At 32.7% G+C, this 20,234-nt stretch overlaps 1 protein-coding gene and 1 non-coding gene across 2 annotated transcripts; one reads left to right on the plus strand and one right to left on the minus strand.

Annotated features, from left to right (window-relative positions):
• Positions 1–556: 556 nt before the first annotated feature.
• Positions 557–16,356, minus strand: LOC149785234 (uncharacterized). Its single transcript, XM_089979063.1, has 3 exons — positions 16,189–16,356; positions 9,412–9,994; positions 557–7,347 (listed from the first exon to the last, which is right to left on the minus strand). Exons 2-3 carry the CDS (start codon positions 9,925–9,927, stop codon positions 5,848–5,850), a joined length of 2,016 nt encoding a protein of 671 aa, XP_089835189.1. The 5' UTR covers positions 9,928–9,994; positions 16,189–16,356; the 3' UTR covers positions 557–5,847.
• Positions 16,357–16,472: 116 nt separating this feature from the next.
• Trnad-guc (transfer RNA aspartic acid (anticodon GUC)) lies at positions 16,473–16,544 on the plus strand. Its single transcript has one exon. It is a non-coding gene; the product is annotated as a tRNA-Asp (tRNA).
• The last annotated feature ends 3,690 nt before the right edge of the window (positions 16,545–20,234 follow it).

The raw sequence follows: 20,234 nt of genomic DNA on the forward strand, positions 1-20,234 counted from the left end.
ATACTTGCTTAAAAGTCAAGTACAACCGCAAAAAAAACAGACCCCGATCTGCTGCCGCATAAAGCATTGGCAGATCAGGGTATACGTTTGTTATATCGATTACTCCTAACAAACTGGATAGAGCTAGATCTGCCAGTGCCTAATGCTAGTGCTGTTAAATCTGGGTTTGTACAGTTGGCAGCTGGACATGACTTCTAAACAAGTATAGATGGCTCTGTGGAAGGGGTCCCATTGTTTTCATAAGAAGGATCATTGTTCACTGAGTCCTTAAATTCATGCTTATAGCAACCATTAAAATGAAATAGCCCTGTGAAAATGAGTACATTTACAATAACTTATAGTAAATAATGGAAATACCTACTCATAGTAATGTTTATACATGACCAAACTTGAAATATTTATCTCTTTTTGCAGTATCAGGCACATAAATAAACCTGTAAATTTTATGGAAATTTAATACATTAGAGGATCAGCATACATTATTAATGATAGTGTCAAAGAATTATGACAAGCTACCTTCTAAAGTTGGCAAGATAAAATAACAATTATAACAAGCTTTGCTTATAGTTCAGATATTTAATAAAGTGATTTAAAAAAACCAAACTATTAGTTAACAGCAATACTAATAAAAAATTTAAAGTGTTTCCACATAAAGCAATTTCTTGATGTGGATAATAAAGTGAGAGTAAGGAAATAAAGTACAACAGAAATTAATGGTAAATCTGAATGTTACAAAATAATCATTGCTTATTTGTATGATACAGTTTTATCACATATTTTGTCTGATCAGTAACCATGTAAAAGATCAGAACAATGACAAGAAGTAGTTCCTTTTGTTTACTTTTCTTAGAACCTGATGTTTGTCAAAGTAAATAACTTTACAAAATGACATGCTTAATATAAACATAATAAAGCTGTACACTTCATGATAAACTCCTTAGGTTAGTAATAAACAAGATCTCATAACCAGAGGAAGAGGAAGAAGAAAATAAAGCACACATAGTTTCTGAAATGTAATAGTAACTATAAAGTAGTTCCTGTTATCTTGTAAGAACTGCAGCCATACTTCCCATGCCCAAATGACTCCAACAACCTGCTCTAGTTTTTATGCAAAAGAGAGATAAGTGATTTATGTTTTCTTAAAAGGGTGCTGCAAAATGGATACATTGGTCTATGAATCTGAAATGGGCATTGTGGCCCATGAATCAGAAAATGGACATTGTGGCCCAAGAATTTAAATATGGATACTGTGGCCCATGAATTTGAAAATGGGCATTGTGGCCCATGAATCAGAAAATGGACATTGTGTCCCTCAAATCTCTAAAACAGGCATTTTGGCCTATAAATCTGAAAATGGACATTCTGGCCTATAAATTTGAAAATGGACATTGTGGCCCAAGACTTTAAATATGGACACTGTGGCCCATGAATTTGAAAATGGACATTGTGGCCCATGAATCTGAAAATGGTCATTTTGTCCCATAAATGTGAAAATAGGTATTTTAGCCCATGACTCTGAAAACTGGCATTCTGGCCTATAAACCTGAAAATTGGCATTCTGGCCTATGAAATTAAATATAAATGTGACAGTTTTCATTTTTCTCATGACAAATATTACATGAAAATTTTGAGACACAATAGCTTTTCCTGTGCAAACATTGTAGTCATCAATGGCATGCAGATTTAGGTCATTGGCCCATGTGTTTGAAAGTTGCATATCACTTGGATCATTGGTTGTAGTTAAAACTTGAGTAAGTGTAATCCATTTATCAACTTGGTGTGTATTATTACCACAGGCTGCCTTATGTAAAACAAACAGAAAGAGCATGCTATGTACCAATCAAACAATAATCAAATGATAATGTAGCTTGTGCCATAAATAGTCAATCCAAGGGGCAATGAACTGCGTACCCTGGCACACAGTGAGTATAAAAGTGGTCTGATAGGGCTGCCTTATACTTAAGTATGGGTGTAGATTCAACGTGAAAAATAAAGTCATTAAAAACAAGAATACTCCACTATTTAGATAAATGAAAACACTGTGCGGAAACCACTTTTCTTCTTACAGTGACCTTGACCTGACATTTTTACCCCTAAATTCATAGGCTTCTTAAGCCATCCACACAGTTCGGTCCAGGTCTGTGATGTAGAACAAATAGTTTTTGTTAAAACCACTTTTCCTCTTTCACTCAGTGACCTTGGCCTTTTATCCCCAAATCAATAGGCTTCTTCCTTACCTCAAGTGCAAGCCTTCCACAAAGTTGGGTTTGGCTATATGATGTAGAACTCCTAGATAATGACACTGTGCAAAACTATATTACTGTTTTCTTCTACACTGACTACCTCTTATCTCAAAGTCAATATGGTTCTTCCTTACCCCAAGTACAAGCTATCAACAAGTTTGGTAAATGGATGGGGGACAAACAGTTATCATGCAGAAATAAACTGGAATAGACAGACAGATTCATGATGGACTTCATAACATATGGCACTAATTTCTCATATAACACTGGTCAAAATACCTCAGCATAGCATGGTTCCATAACACAGGTCAAAACACCCCAGTATAGCATGGTCCCTCATATAAAACATGTAAAAATACCTCAAAACAACATGTCTCATATAGCACAGGTTCAGACACCTCAGTATTGCATGGTTACTCATATAACAATAGTCTGATTTTTACTGGCTATTATCATTTATCACTCAATACCTGCACTGATTACATGCACATGATTTAACTGATACATTATGGAGAAGCCTATTGTGAAAAAATAGAAACCCTGGAGATACAATAATAACCACTGCTCTCATATATGATAAAATCAATACATTTCTCACCTAAGCAAGAAGCCCACCAAGAGCTTGTGGAATTGATTTTTTTTTACTGCTGATTTTATTTCACACAGGTTTACACTCTGCTATACATTAACACAGGTTTACACACTGCTATACATTAACACAGGTTTACACACTGCAATACATTAACACAGGTTTACACACTGCAATACATTAACACAGGTTTACACACTGCAATACACTGACACAGGTTTACACACTGCAATACATTAACACAGGTTTACACACTGCTATACATTAACACAGGTTTACACACTGCAATACATTAACACAGGTTTACACACTGCTATACATTAACACAGGTTTACACACTGATATACATTAACACAGGTTTACACACTGCAATACACTGACACAGGTTTACACACTGCAATACATTACTACAGTGTCATACATGCCAACATCAAATAAATAATAAAATGTGAATTATTGATGAACTAAGTAGAACACAATTTTAGATATGAATAATGGCACTATTTTCATTTAGGATCAACTAGATATAATAACAAATCCTTTGGTGAAAGCCTCATTTTTATATGACCATCCATTCAGGAGTAACATTAACAAGGTTTTCAAGATGTCCATGGTGGCCATACCAGATGTAGGATCAACACCATTTTCATTCAGGACCAAACAGATGTCATAATAAGTTAACAACTGAATGCAAACTTTTACAGTAACAGAACTTATGTCATAACAGATAGCTGTTATGTATATTTAATTTACAAATTGTTTGTCTGTTAGTTTTAAATTGTTTTTATTTCATTACATGTTTGTGTAATGTAACATTGTTTACTGGACTTGACCTTGTCCAAAATTGAGTTAATTTCTGCTGGACCTGATTGACTTTTTTAATTATTTTTAAAAATTCATTTATGTAAACAACAAAAAATAGCTTCATTATACTCTATATGTATGAGCATATTAACTGAATTATTATTCAGATAAACAAGAAGTGGTAAATATGTTGATCAGAGTCAGGGTTTTGGAGATTCCCATGTGAATTTTATAGGTTACTGTGTTGTAAGTAAACAAGGCTCATTAAGATCATTCTAGAAGCCTATGTTATTTTCCATTAGGCAATGATTGTTTTTAGAAAATGCTAATGTGCCCTGAGGTCAAGCAGAGAACTATATTATCTTGTGACTGTAAGGATTTTTACCAGTCATGCAATGACATCTAGCTCTTAAAGTTGTATTATGTTGTGACCAGTTTGGACTGAATTTTATTTTCTTTAAATTACTTAATTCAAGTGATTATTTTCCCTGAAAATACAAAAGTGCTCTGACAAAATTCTTGGATAAAGACATTCATTGGAATTTATACTGAGTTCAAACCTGGAATAATATTGATATAATTCAACAAGAGACTGTTGACACATCATCACTTTGCAGGCCACAACAGACACATCATTACCTTCAATTTTTTTTATTTCATTGGGTCTTGAAATCAGTTTCATTCAGGACTTATTATTAGGACTTGATTTTTTTTAATTCTTGAATTATTTTTGGATTTAATTCGCAGTAATGTAAGTTCTTTTTTCTCATTTATTTCACTTTATATTCTAGGGAAATAAATTATTTGTTCAATTTTACAAAGCTTGTTGTCTTCACTCTTTTCTGTTACTTATTTTAAAAGCACAGACTCGTAACATAGCTCATAAAACAAGGAAAATGGTGTATTGGTGAATTTACATTAATAATTACATTTTTGCCAGGCCTTGGTAACAAGCATTTGGATTTGGTTAAAATCAGATAATACCAGTAAGTTACACTTATGGATTCATGTGCCATTCCTGTGTTCTTTGACAACATGATTAAAATATCATACTGTTATTTATTTCCTTAGATTCATTGTTATTTTTCACTATATGTAATTTTAAGAACTGAACTTCATATTTTACAGGATTCAAGACGCTTACAAATCTGTTAAACTACGTGCATTGTTATGAGTCTATGCTCTTAAAAAAAAGGAAGAGAAAAGAGTGAAAGGCAACAAGCTTTGTAAAATTCAACAAATAATTTATTTCCCTATAATACAAAGTGAAAATGAGAAGAAAAAAACTTACAGTATTGTGAACTAAATCCCTAAATAATCCAAGAATTACAGACACAAATCCTAGTAATTTATAGTCCTGAAAAAAATTCAGTAGAAGTCCAGAATAAATCCAAAAACTGAAGGTGATGGATGATGTGTCTCTGGTAACTTATAGTGTTGATTTGTCTTTTGCTGAATCACAGCAATATAATTCCAGGTTTGAATTCACTATAAATTCTAGTGAATGTCTCTATCCAAGAATTTTATCAGAGCACTTTTGTATTTCTAGAGAAAATAATCACTTGAATTCAATAATTTGAAGAAATAAAACTTTCAGCCCAAAAATGAAATACTGGACACAACATATAATACAACTCAAAAGTGCTAGATCTTAGAGCACCACTGAAAAATCCTCTCAGTTACAAGATTATATTGTCGTCTACTTGACCTTGGGTCACAATTAGCATTTTCCTATATAACAAAAAACAATTATGTAATGGAAAATAACCCTCAAGAATGATCCTGATGTTTACAAAATAAAAACCATAACCTGGATTATGTAAAATACATTAAGGAAATTCCAAAACACAGACCTAGACCCAAATAAACATATTTATTTCTAATGATAATAGTTCTAATTTTAAACCCATACACACAGAGAACAATTTAGCTATGTATTAGTTGTTTACAGAATAGAGTCAATTTGGATCAAGCAGAAATGAACTAAATTTTGGACAAGATCAAGTCCAACATACAATATTACATTACAATAGCATATAATGAAATTAAAATAAAAGTAACTAACAAACAAAACAAATTAAATATACATAACAGTTTGAACAGCATTTTCTTGACTACAGTTGTTCATGCATGATGCAATCAATTTTTAAGCTATATGGCATCATGAGTCCTGTAAAATATGAAATTCAATTTTAAATAACTTGTCTTTGTTTAATGTTCACAAAATGTCTTTGGAACATAAGCTTGGTGAGGGTTATTAAGGTCATATGTGATTCTCCTTCCATGTGAAGGTTCTGTAGATACAAGATCATTGTAGATCATTGTGTACTTCCCAGTGTCCTCATCCATAACATGCAGAGGGCCCCTGAACCCATAGATGTGGGGCTGACATCTGAAACCCCATGGAGTAAAACATCCATAAAATTCAAGCTGATCATTTTGTTTTGACTTAACAGCTTTGAAACAAGGTAAAACCTGAGTATTCTCACATCTGACACAGTCCAAAGATGAACAAGTAGCAGATTTGCTGGACTGGTTTTCAAAGGCACTGGAATACACTTCCGACTGATTCTCAACAGTTTTGGAATACCTTTTGCACTGGTCTTCCAGGACATGGGTATAAAGTTCAGAATAGTTTTCAACTGGGTGACTGTCAATGTCTGATGATTTTCCACTGCAGTAATTCAAAGATGTAGTATGACTGTCAGTACCAATAAAACTCTGTGATTCAGACGGACATTTTTCACTCAAATTTTGCTTCTGTTCACTCAAAGAAGAAGACATACCTAAAAGACTGTTTTCACAATTATCATCAAGTTTCCCACATTTCACATCCAGCCACTGAATACCAAACTGATTATAGTGCATAGTATTTGTTATGCATTTACTATGATCTTCCAAACCTTTCTCCTCTATTATTTCATCGAATGATTCGAAACCTGAATTAAAGTATGCGTGTCTTTCAAAAGGAATTTGACCAGATTTAATGGCAAGGTCCGAATCAGAATGTTGAGGACTATTATTAGTATTTACACATTCTTGAACAAGAATATATCTAACATTTGAATGGTCTTCCTTGGGGAAGGCTAGGCACGAGTTGTCTCCCTTAACATATTCAGTTTGTCCACTACCACCAGCTGCGCCATCACATTTATGCTGAGGTGTGCAATATTTGGTTGAATCATTATCACGGTTCCCATGCACTATTTCAGATGGAGAAGAAGGAAAACTGACAACTTCTAATCCATCTGTTTTTCCTTTAAAGCTTTTATCCTCTGTGCCAATATCTTGTTCTGAAAATGTTTGGTCCCCAGGAAACTTACCATACTCTATATATACATTGATACTGACATCTGAAGTTGAATCTGCCAAAAGTTTTTCATCCGGACAGCCATGGCCATATGAAACTTGTGAACTGTTGGTACAAATAACCTCAGTATTATATTTATTGTTCAAGTTGTTTGGCGTAATTTCATCTCCTTTATCTTTGGCACTTTTCAGACATGATTCTTCATTGTTATGGCCTCTAGTATTAAATGTCTCTTCTACATCAAGGCTACCACTGATAGGTGAAGATGATTTGGTCCTAATACACAAACCAGGCTGCTTCAGAATACCACTTATTTTCCACTTCCAACAAAATGAAAGGTCTCCATGGTTAATTGGGCGGGTTTTTAATTCTTCCTTAAATCCAGAGTTTTCTGGTTTGACCTTTAAAAAGTGCAGAGATAAAGGTAAATGCCAGATAGCTATTATTTTCAGCAGTGGATATAGAAATTTAGTGGTCTCATGAAAATAAATCCTGTCAAAATTTTTCACATCATACATTCTTACATACCTCTAGATCTGTTATCACTAAAATATAAGTTACCAAACTTTAAGATATGCCTCTTTGGACTAAATCATATAAATTTACATCTGCAAAAAAGTACCTTTTATAAGGTATTTTTGGTATGTACTGACAGTTCATCACTAACAGTGGAACTTCAAAGATGTCTTAACTCAAAGATTTGTTAAAAAACTGGTAATTGTGAATGATAATATCTAAATTTTTATCAATTTATCAACTAACATACCTATTCATTCATGGTTTTATCATACCACAGGATGAAAATGTAAAAACTTGTATAGCCATTTCTAAAGAGCAGTTAAATCTAAATGGACCAATTTTTAAAGAGAAATATACAACAGACCGATATATAAACAAGTTTGTAAGCATATGTGGTACTTTTACGAACAATACCAATCTGCTTGTACATTACCATCACACTTTTAACAAATGTCCCTCTAAGGACTTCCAGAAATTCAAGTAAGGCCATTTCATCTTTTTAAATGCTTAGAGTTTAAATCATCTCTGATATTCTGGAGCAATATGATTTTTAAATTAGTCACTATGGCTCCTCTACTGGATATAAGACTGGCACCATTTACACTTAGGACACACTATACGCTACTGGATATAAAACTGGCACCATTTTCATTTAGGACAAACTAGACACTATGGGATATAAGACTGGCACCATTTTCATTTAGGACAAACTAGACACTATGGGATATAAGACTGGCACCATTTTCATTTAGGACAAACTAGACACTAATAGAAGATGATTTGGTGAAAACACATTGCTGATATAACCATCCATTCAGGTGAATTGAGACTTTTTTTAAAATACGTTCCTTGTGGTAACCACATTTGAAGTCAGATCAGCACTATTTTAATTCATGACCAACATGATTATAAATAGTATTCTGGTAAAAATACCATCTGTATTACTGCTACTTTTCATTTAGGGAAATTAGCAAAAACAAGATTTTAAAGATAGCCATAGTTGCTACACTGAATTTCATACTGACATCATTTTCATTTGCTACCAACTAACATCATAAAAAGACTTTAGGTGAAAACCTAATGATAATTTGACTTCTGATCTAGGAGGAGTAGTGATAACAAACTTTTCAAGATGGCTCTGTGGTGACCATACTTTGTAACAGATCAGCATAAATTTTATTTAAGAAAACACCATAATAAATTTTGTGGTGAAAACCCTATACTAATGTGACTTTCTCTTCAGGAGTAGCAATTATAAGATTCTCAACATGACTGCTGTGATGGCTATATATCCATATATCCACACCATCATCATTAGATATCATAAGAAGTATTTTGTTAAAAACCTCATCATCATCCATTCAGGTGGAGTAACAGTAACAAGATTTTCAAAATGGTCCCTTTGGTGGCCATACTGGATGTCTGGGCAGAACAATTTTCAATTAGGACCAACTAAACATAAGAAATTTTTGCTGAAAACTTTATGTTAAAAATCAATATGAATTTCTGATCAGAAGTAGCAGTATCAAGAGTTGCTGGATGATGGACTACAAACAGGTCATTCTATGAATTCTTCTACTTTTGTTTTGGATTGTACCTTCTACATAATAAAAAAGTATAGCAGATAAAACCTTTAAATACAATATGAAGAGACTATCTAACAGCAAGTGCATGTGTCTCTTTGGGACTGGCCATTTAATAATAGGGTTGGGGTAGATAGAAGGGGCCCTGGGAGTTTTGTGACAACAACAATCTTAGCTTGAAATAAATATTATTGCTCCACTTTGTAAAAAGAAAAAAGTTATACCCATTATATTCGTTATTCTGAGGTAAAAGAAGAAGAAACATCTGGTTTTAAAAAATCCCAGGTTTTCACCTCTCCAAAAATTAAATGGTTGATTCCTTAACAAAGAAATTAAATCTTGAAATCTTGCTTTATATCTTACCTCCAGTATTGCTTGAAGAAGCTTTCCACTGGTAAATTCTGCAGTGCTTCCTCGCAGATATGTCAGGATGCACATAACACCATAAAAAGCCAGGTTCACAATGCCGTCATCACCGGCTAATGCTACCAGCTGATACTCATAAGCAATGGAAATTTCATGAGCAACCTCTTCTATCGTGCTTCTTATTTCAAATTCTTGGACATGATTCATGTGGCGAAGAATTTTAACTGCTTTTGTTCGCCTAATAAAGTGATAAATACTACTGAATATGTGTCTAATGCTGAAAGATGACCTTCCTTTTAATAGTCTTAGTTCTGTGACTTTGCCATTTTCTAAAATGAGATCAATCTCTTCATTTTTAAAATTTATTGAAAAGTCACTGTGACCAGATGCCAAATTTATTCCATTTTCTATCAGAAGTTTTTGGTATTTTCTTCTTTTGTAGAGAAAATAATTAAGGAATGTGTCACAGAAAAGTTTCTGCCGCCTATGGACCTCCTCCAGGGGAACATTCATTTGCAAGAAGCAGATGGCACGCTCATATCAGACCTTCCACCTTCCCAAAAAGGCACTGAGACTTCAGCTAAGAAAAATAATTGCATGTTATAAGCTATATTAAAATTGCTGAATAATAAAGAAAGAACAAATACTATATATATATATATATATATATATATATATATATATATATATATATATATATATATATATATATATATATATATATATATATATATATATATTGAGCTTAATAAATATCTAATCTTTCCAAATAAAATTTACCCAATGTAGTTAGTTTCAACTAACTAAGCCAAATATTAGATCAGATAACAACAAAGTGATTAAAATTGGCAGCTATATTTAGACAAATAACATCATGTAAAGTATTTTTTTAAAAGTTGAAAAACCTGTTATATCATTAATTAACATACTTAAATTTTTTTGAAAAATTACAATTAAAAAGAAATAAAGCAAAATGTGTTCAGGAAATTCACAACACTATATTTGCTGCAAGTTTTATACTCCGTAATCTCATCACTGTTCATGTATCGGGACTTTTACTTAGCTTTTATATGGACCTCATGCTTGAGATATTATTATATCGCATTCAAATCTGATTGGGACCTTGTTCTCTTACTTTTATGTGACTTTTATGTGACTTTTTCATGTGAATTTTTTACCCCAGTTAAAAGTGTTACTTTATTATCCATTACCTCTTTCACTGTGACTTTCATTTTGTTTCACCCTAACATAGCTAGGCATGGACCATTTTTATCTTCTGAGGCCAAGGAATTTTACTCCAAGCTATATTTTTAGGGGTTCCATACTTTCAGAACAGACTTTTGTCACCAGAAAACATGAGATTTGTTAGATAAAACGGGAAAAAAATATTTTGTCAGAAAAATGGAAGCGTGATTCTATTTTTGTTATATCTACAAAATGCTGCCCCCCCCCCTTTATTCACAATAGGAAATATACACATATGACATGTATAAACTACACAAGCAGCCATCCTGTTATTCTATGTTATGTTAAGTAGTACATCCTGCTGGCCATTATCTATGAATCATTCCTGTAATGAGGACAAAAGCTATTGATTTAAATCCTGTAATGAGGACAAAAGCTATTGATTTAAATCATGTAATGAGGACAAAAGCTATTGATTTAAATCATGTAATGAGGACTAAAGCTACTGATTTAAATCCTGTAATGAGGACAAAAGCTATTGATTTAAATCCTGTAATGAGGACAAAAGCTATTGACTTAAATCCTGTAATGAGAACAAAAGCTATTGATTTAAATCCTGTAATGAGGACAAAAGCTATTGATTTAAATCCTGTAATGAGGACAAAAGCTATTGATTTAAATCATGTAATGAGGACAAAAGCTATTGATTTAAATCCTGTAATGAGGACAAAAGCTATCGATTTAAAGATAACAGCAAGAATTTTTTCACTATTGCGGAAGTTTAAAAGTTGCCAATCACTGTTGGGATGGGTGGGTTACCACATGGGAAAGTCTCTGGGTCTCAGAAATGTATAAAAATGTTCTTGGAACCCATCCATATATTCGAAAGTACTATTTTGGACTACATCATTATATGAAGAGTGCATGAATACACAGTTTACATGATTTTGTACAATCATTTTAAACACTGCAATCTGTTCTTAAAAGGTATCTGCTTTTAAATTTTAATTTGACTTTAATAAATAAAAATTATCATGCTATTGTGAATAATCCATGTGGCATCACTCTAAGCACATCTGGTATTGGAACTGGGGGAAATTTTAGAATGTAAAAATATCTCCATTATATAACTGACAAATTGTATTTTTAGCCTAGATCATTTTTGTAACAGATATTAATAGCAACGATAATGAGTATTACTTTTTCTCTGCTTTTAAAAAAAGCTGAAAGACATGTTCACATCAAAACATTTATGTAAACAGACTTACATGATGAGATACTGAACAAATTATCAATTATCTTTCTTCCCGAAAGGGGTTTAGTGATAAAATACAGGTAATATATGATAATCTCCTAACAAATTATCAATTATCTTTCTTCCTGAAAGGAGTTTAGTGATAAAACACAGGTAATATATGATAATGTCCTAACAAATTATCAATTATCTTTCATCCCGAAAGGAGTTTAGTGATAAAATACAGGTAATATATGATAATATCCTAACAAATTATCAATTATCTTTCATCCCAAAAGGAGTTTAGTGATAAAATACAGGTAATATAGGATAATCTCCTAACAAATTATCAATTATCTTTTGTCCCGAAAGGAGTTTAGTGATAAAATACAGATAATATATGATAATCTCCTAACAAATTATCAATTATCTTTCTTCCTGAAAGGAGTTTAGTGATAAAATACAGGTAATATATGATAATCTCCTAACAAATTATCAATTATCTTTCTTCCTGAAAGGAGATTAGTGATAAAATACAGGCAATATATGATAACATCCTAACATCAACAAAAAGAAAACTTCAATCTTAATGCATGTATAATCTACTTTGTGAAGAATGCAGATAACAGACTCTTACAGTTTTTCAGTGACAAGAAATAAATGCAAAACTCTGCATAGAGTTTGAGCTGGGTGATGTCTTATTTTATTGCTGATATTATTACAAACAGAAAGTATTGGAGGAACAATTAAACATAACTATACAAAGAAATTGTTACTGAGTTTACCATTTTCTCCTTTACCAGCAACAACTGTAAATGGAATATTGCAGTACTTTTTGGTGTTCATTTATAAAACTTTACCCAATTATATTTAGTTTGTGGTCTATAATTTGTCTGAAAGATTCATTATGGATATGTCAAAAAATACCCATTTTAAGGTTTTCCTCATCATGATTTCTCAAAGTATTATTCTCAGTGGGTCCTACATTGCAAAGACCAAAAGGTGCACACAAACTACATAGACAATTTAAAATGACTATACTGGAATTTATTGAATGCTGATACAAAATTTATTAAAATAAATTAATATATAATATTAGACCTCTTTACTTTATACAGCATGAAACCTAACTATGGTTAAACCAAATGACATTTATCATTACAGTATGAAGATAACTATGGTTAAACCAAATGACATTTATCATTACAGTATGAAGATAACTATGGTTAAACCAAATGACATTTATCATTACAGCATGATGCCTGCCTATGGTTAAACCAAATGGCATTTATCATTACAGCATGAAACATGAAATGGTTAAACCAAATGACATTTATCATTGCAGCATGAAACCTGACTGGTTAAACTAAATTACATTTATCATTACAGCATGAAAAAATATTGTGGTTAAACCAAATGACATTTATCATTACAGTATGAAGATAACTATGGTTAAACTAAATGACATTTATCATTACAGCATGAAGCCTGACTATGGTTAAACTAAATGACATTTATCATTACAGCATGAAGCCTGACTATGGTTAAACTAAATGACATTTATCATTCAGTATGAAGATAACTATGGTTAAACTAAATTACATTTATCATTACAGCATAAAGCCTGACTATGGTTAAACTAAATGATATTTATTATTACAGTATGAAGATAACTATAATTAAACTAAATTACATTTATCATTACAGCATGAAACCTCACTGTGGTTAAACTAAATGACATTTATCATTACAGCATGAAACCTCATTGTGGTTAAACCAAATGACATTTATCATTACAGTATGAAGATAACTATGGTTAAACCAAATGACATTTATCATTACAGTATGAAGATAACTATGGTTAAACCAGATGACATTTATCATTACAGCATGAAGATAACTATGGTTAAACCAGATGACATTTATCATTACAGCATGAAACCTGATAATGGTAAAACTAAATAACATATATCATTACATTATTACATCACTTTTTAACAAGATGTTTTGAGCACTATGTACTTTTGGAGAGACTGGATGTAAAATAAAGTAGTAATGACTTCTGTATCTTAAAAAATATGGAAGAAGAAAAATTATTATAAATTTTTTAGAAATTGCAATAACAGTCCTGTGAATGAAAATGATAAATTCAACAAAAATTCAATCTGATTAAAATCAAGATCAACTTTTAACAAAGCTACAAAACTACATGATCTGAATTAAGCTTTCCACTTTGATGTAAGTTGTATTATGGCTGGCAAATCTAAAGATCAAAGTAACATGACAAGCTTGTACTGATGTACATGACAACTTTGGAAATCTTTAGCCATCTATACACATTCATTAAATCTGGCCCATGGGCTTTCTTTTGTGGAAAACCAATGTGATCTCAGTAATTGTATCATAATGAAAATAATTAACAAAACAACATACTAATTTCTTAATGTAGGTTAAAAGATTAGTCTATGATCTTTAACCTAAACAAATCTGACAACTTCTTAAACTATTATTGTATGGTCATTTAGTGACAAGATACTTATTGCTATATTTTTCTACGTACTTGATGTTAATCGAGGAATGGTATTCAACAATGAATATATCATGTAAATGCATACGAACCTAATTATTTTAAAGTAATTTTTGGATTGCTTTGAAGTTTAGCAATGTACTTGTGTATACACCCAGTTTTCATCAGCATCCAGTTTTTATCTTGGTTCTCACAAGGCATGCCTTTTGAAAGTTGTGAGTTGTCTCTCTAAGCCATTAGTAACTTCCATGTGTGGTTTCAAATGGCAAGAACACTGGCAAACAATTCTTCTCTTAATGTGTCAATGATGATATGAAATCGAGGCTGTATTGGAATATGTGACCTTAGACATGTAAATAGCTTTAAACTGTTCTGGGATGTGATCATGTGACCCTCATCCGGGGATCTGTTTTGCACAGAATTCAGGTTTTATACCAATGTCTATAAAGAATTTAGTTAGTTTGGGCTTCTACCTTGGACACTGGAAAGTGTTTTGTTGTGACCAGTTTCGAGTTAAATTTTAATTTGTATTCAGATTATTTGGATTCTATAAGATTAATTCTTTTTTCTGGAAATATTTGAGTGCTCATACAGAATTCTTGGACAAAAACATTTATTTAAATTTTATTCGGATATTCAAACACCAGAATATTGTTTGTGGATCAACAAAGAACTGTAGACACATCTGTACTATAAAGGCTACAATTTTGGATTTTTCGTCAGGACTCGAACTTTAATTCATTAGAACATTTCATTACTAGAACTTCTAAAATTTAATTTATGGATTATTTTTGGACTTGATTTCTTAAAATTGTAAGTTCTAATTTTTTCATTTGACTGTTTTTCCAAGGAAATAAATTATTTGTTACATTTTTCAAAGCTTGTTGTTTTCACTCTTTCTTTTTTTGTTACTGTTTATTTGAGCTAAACACGTAACATTATATATATATATATATATATATATATATATATATATATATATATATATATATATATATATATATATCCCGACCTGCCTACCCTGAAACCAGTGCAATAGGAAACATTTTTCAGGGCATGATCTTTAGCACTCAATTTTTTTTTTTCGTGCAACAGTAAGGTGTTAACATCTAAGTTGTCAGTCGATAAGAAAATACTACAGTACGGATTTGTAACGATAAATGCGCCAAACGTACGTAAGTGTTGCTTAATTGTTATCTACAAAATTAAATAGCTAGCTTATTCTCAAATAAAGTCGCCTGTGCAAGTGTTGATTCCTGCTGTGCACAATTTATTGTTTTTTTAAGAAGTCAATTAACAAGGAAGCTCCAGGAGCGTACGAAAGCGATATAACAGTATCCGCCGAGCTACTACGTAAGACCGCAAGTCAGACGTTTTATCGATAAAGTACGGTGAAATCTCTGACAACATGAAATCACCTTATCGGTTAAGTGTTCATTTATAACCGAAAAGATAATTTCATGTTTTCAGAGATTTCACTGTACTTTATTCATTAAACGTAAGACTCCTGTGGTAATTCGCTGGCCCTGAAATGTGTGCCCGAAAAATACGAGTTGAAAAGAGTGTGAATTATCCATGTTCAGTTAGATATACCGTCGTCGTCCCCTTATCCACAGGGGTTCGTTACAAAGAAAATTAGGAGTATCCGTCAATGAATCAAGGGATGTGAGGCCTAACCTGTACAAATATATTGTTAAAAATTATACATTCCATCCCTTGATTCATTGAGGGGTATTCCTCATTTTCTTTGTAACGATCCCTTGTGCCCTTACCCAAGTACGGGCTCTAGTCATTGGAAGAAAACCCGTGCACAACAAATAGAACTGACCAGTAAAATTCGTCTAATCTCCATCTGGATGGCACCCCTAACATCTTGGCGGATTACAACGCTGGCGAAGTTCTTGGCCCCGGGATAATGTTTGCCGTCTACTGCAGTAACATCAGCCTTAATATAACTGTTTACCCATCAAGAACGGACATCCTGCTCACTTGAATATAAAAGCACACTTCCACTTTCGGTATCGATCAATAACAACACATTAGAAACGTCTAAATTGTAGTCCGTGCCATGAGCTGTGCTTATGTAAACTTTTTCATTATATATTTAGTATCTCCTCGGTAGTATAGTGGTAAGTATCCCCGCCTGTCACGCGGGAGACCGGGGTTCGATTCCCCGCCGGGGAGAATGCAATTTTTTTCTCTTCTTCCCCTTCTACACATTTATTTCACAGTGCCTCCAAATCTATTCAAATATGCAGTCCACTTGCAGCTCAGCAGGAACTATTTTCAAACGGTAATGTCAATACATAATCAAATGAAAGGGTTCCAAAAAACGTTGATCACAGCCAGTAATAAAAACACTAATGAAACATGTGACGTTATGCGTAAATGGGATTACAAATATCAATGACAGTGGGTTTATCAAATTAAAACATGCCTCAAACTGCTTATCTCGCACTTTAAATTAAAGAATTTGATTTAACCCTTTCAATACATTATATTTCAAATTGTGATAGAACTTCTAGGACTATTTGGTATTTAATTCACAACACTGTAAATTCTTTTTAAATATTTGCTTTTTATTCTATAGAAATAAATTATTTGTCGAATTTTACAAAACTTGTTAATTTTTACTCATTTCTGTTACACAGCTTAAGACCATAGAGTCATAAAACACTGATGAAACTTTCTATGCTGATGCATCTTGATGAGTACTGGAGTAATATTTCTTGCCCCCATGGTAGCTAAGGTATCTGCATAGACTCAAAAAGAATGGTGCAGAACTGCAACATTGTGACTGAAACAAAGAAATTGCTTGGTTTGTCACTGAAATTAACCTCTGATAATCCAAATCAATTGCAACAAACTAGAGTTTACTTCTGACAAGAACTAACCACCTTAACTGGAGGTAGGGATGTCTGATACAGTATTCCATAACACCTTAAGTGGAGGTAGGGATGTCTGATATAGTATTCCATAACACTGTAACTGGAGGTAGGGATGTCTGATATTGTATTCCACAACACCTTAACTGGAGGTAGGGATGTCTGATATTGTATTCCATAACACCTATAGTGGAGGTAGGGATGTCTGATATAGTATTCCATAACACCGTAACTGGAGGTAGGGATGTCGGATATAGTATTCCATAACACCTTAACTGGAGGTAGGGATGTCTGATATTGTATTCCATAACACCTTAACTTGAGGTAGGGATGTCTGATATAGTATTCCATAACACCTTAACTTGAGGTAGGGATGTCTGATATAGTATTCCATAACACCTTAACTTGAGGTAGGGATGTCTGATATAGTATTCCATAACACCTTAACTTGAGGTAGGGATGTCTGATATTGTATTCCACAACACCTTAACTGGAGGTAGGAATGTCTGATATTGTATTCCATAACACCTATAGTGGAGGTAGGGATGTCTGATATAGTATTCCATAACACCGTAACTGGAGGTAGGGATGTCGGATATAGTATTCCATAACACCTTAACTGGAGGTAGGGATGTCTGATATTGTATTCCATAACACCTTAACTTGAGGTAGGGATGTCTGATATAGTATTCCATAACACCTTAACTTGAGGTAGGGATGTCTGATATAGTATTCCATAACACCTTAACTTGAGGTAGGGATGTCTGATATAGTATTCCATAACACCTTAACTGGAGGTAGTGCTGTCTCATAATATTCCACAACACCTTGAGCCCAAGAAAATCAAGGTCTTACCACAATTCAAAATTTTCCTTCTAATGACAAAAATGTCATCTTCTCAGTGGCTAAATAACTGTTTGAATGGAGAAAGACAAAAAAAGTTTCTTTTATGTTCAAACCAAATAACATGCATTTAATGAAATATCAACAGAAATTAATCTGGGTTTTAAAAATAGAGATTTATTAAAAGATAATAATATGATTTCATTATGTGAGGCATTAATTTTACAATTAACAGATTTTGTGGTTGCTGTAAACCACAAAATCAAGGACCCAATGAATAGTGATTCTTCTGTGGAAACAAATACTGAGGACCCCTACAAATGTAAACAAAAATGTATAGCCATAAAAATAAACGATTTAATAAACAATGAAATTCTGCAAAAAATCAATTACATATTGACCATAAATTTGGAAAATACTCCCCAAAAAATTGTGGAAGATACTTTTTGATAATTTGCAAATATAAACAAACTTAAACATGTATTTCAGACTGATAAAAAAAGGAAAGAAGTATATTATGAACTGCACAGTCCGTGTTTAATGGTGCTATATTTAGGCACTAGCAGGTTATAGTTGACTTTGGAGATTACTGACCTATGGGTCTCAATGACCTGGACATTTGGTAAAATTCTCCAGCCTCAAACTAAATTTACTGCGCAGGACCATTATTTCCTTATTTTACTTACCATGGATGTGACCTTTGACCATTGTAACCCAAAATCTATAAATAGATTCCTTGATTATGCCAAAGGCAAATTGTTCAAAGTTTGCTCAAGGAACTTATTCTAGATACTGAAACACTTTTTCTTTATCCAAAGTACAAGCCATCCACAAGAGTTGGAACGGGTCTGTGGTGTAGAACAAATGTTAATGTGGAAACCATTTTTCTTCTTTCATTCACTGTGCCCATGACCTTTGATCATTTCACTACAAAATCCATAGGTATTGTCCTAATTCAAATTGTAGGCTATCCACAAAGTTTGATAACAGTAGAAAGTGCAACTATAGTCTTTGTGCAAAAATGAAATAGAGAACAAAAGGACATGCAGATGATTTGGAAATCATCATCTAATATGCTAAAGTTTATGACAGGCATAAGATTATAAAAACAATCTGATACAATCAGTATCAGAATCCTAATGCAAAAACACATATATTGCTTTTCTGAAATAAGACCAAAAGATAGATATTTTAACAAATTTCTAAAATTCATGAAAGTTCTAGGTATTTGGAAGCTGTTCTTTTTTGAACATTCACTTTCAGATTTTCGATATTAAAAGTTTCAAATTTATCAAGTATAGTGTCTTGTTGTCAACTGTATATATTTTCTCTGATTTTACATTCCCTGGTTATACACTGCATGTCAATGGGGCATATCCTCCCTCCGACTTTATACTGCCCCCCCCCCCCCCCGATGCAAGGGACAGTTTTTATGCACAAATTTAATGCCACATGCACCTGCCTGACATAAATATTCATAAAAAAATTAGATGAAGTCAAAAAGGTCCATATTTTTAGATAGCTATTATAAAGCAAAACATAAGAATATCTTTTACCTGGCTTGAAAAGTCAAGTGAAGTTCATGGAATAAGAAGTTTATGTACCCGAACTCCAAAGTTATACATGCATTTTTTGCATGTCTGAAGGCCATTTTTGACAGTGAGTGATGCTCACAGTGCAAACACAAGCCTTTTTTTCCAGGGTGATAATTTTGAAAAACACTATGTATTTAATGACTTTATACAATTCAAAATAGTTGTGTCATCCAAGCTGTTTTTGAGATATTCCACTCGCTTTGAACCCACATGTCTACTGCTATGGGTGGCTAGTTCTGCATCCTAGCAGACTATTGCTCTTTCATTGGCCATTTACTGTGCAGTGACAACATGAGGTGTACATGCCTCACATCAATTTCAAGAGCAACACACAAGCCTGAAATACCTAATTCACAAATATATCCATGTCTTTAATTATTAAACAATAATAGCTCCAAAAGTCACACCATAGTCTAAAGTTAAGAAATTTGCCTGGAGCCAATTTACAAAAATATCCCCTGCTATCTACCCAGTTATGCACAGTATGTCAAGAGTAAATATTCTCCATCTGATTTTATATCCCCTGGTTATAGACAGCATGTCAGTTTGAC

Source organism: Sinohyriopsis cumingii, chromosome 13 (genome assembly GCF_028554795.1).
Source record: "Sinohyriopsis cumingii isolate HCF-2022 chromosome 13, ASM2855479v2, whole genome shotgun sequence".
Classification (NCBI taxonomy): domain Eukaryota; kingdom Metazoa; phylum Mollusca; class Bivalvia; order Unionida; family Unionidae; genus Sinohyriopsis; species Sinohyriopsis cumingii.

What these genes read in the sequence shown, in the direction of transcription:
- LOC149785234 (XM_089979063.1), bottom strand. Translation starts at nt 9,927, where the DNA reads ATGAATGTTCCCCTGGAGGAGGTCCATAGGCGGCAGAAACTTTTCTGT. An exon ending in TTCTTCAAGCAATACTGGAG is followed by an intron (nt 7,348 to 9,411) that starts GTAAGATATAAA and finishes CACTTTTTAAAG; the next exon opens with GTCAAACCAGAAAACTCTGG.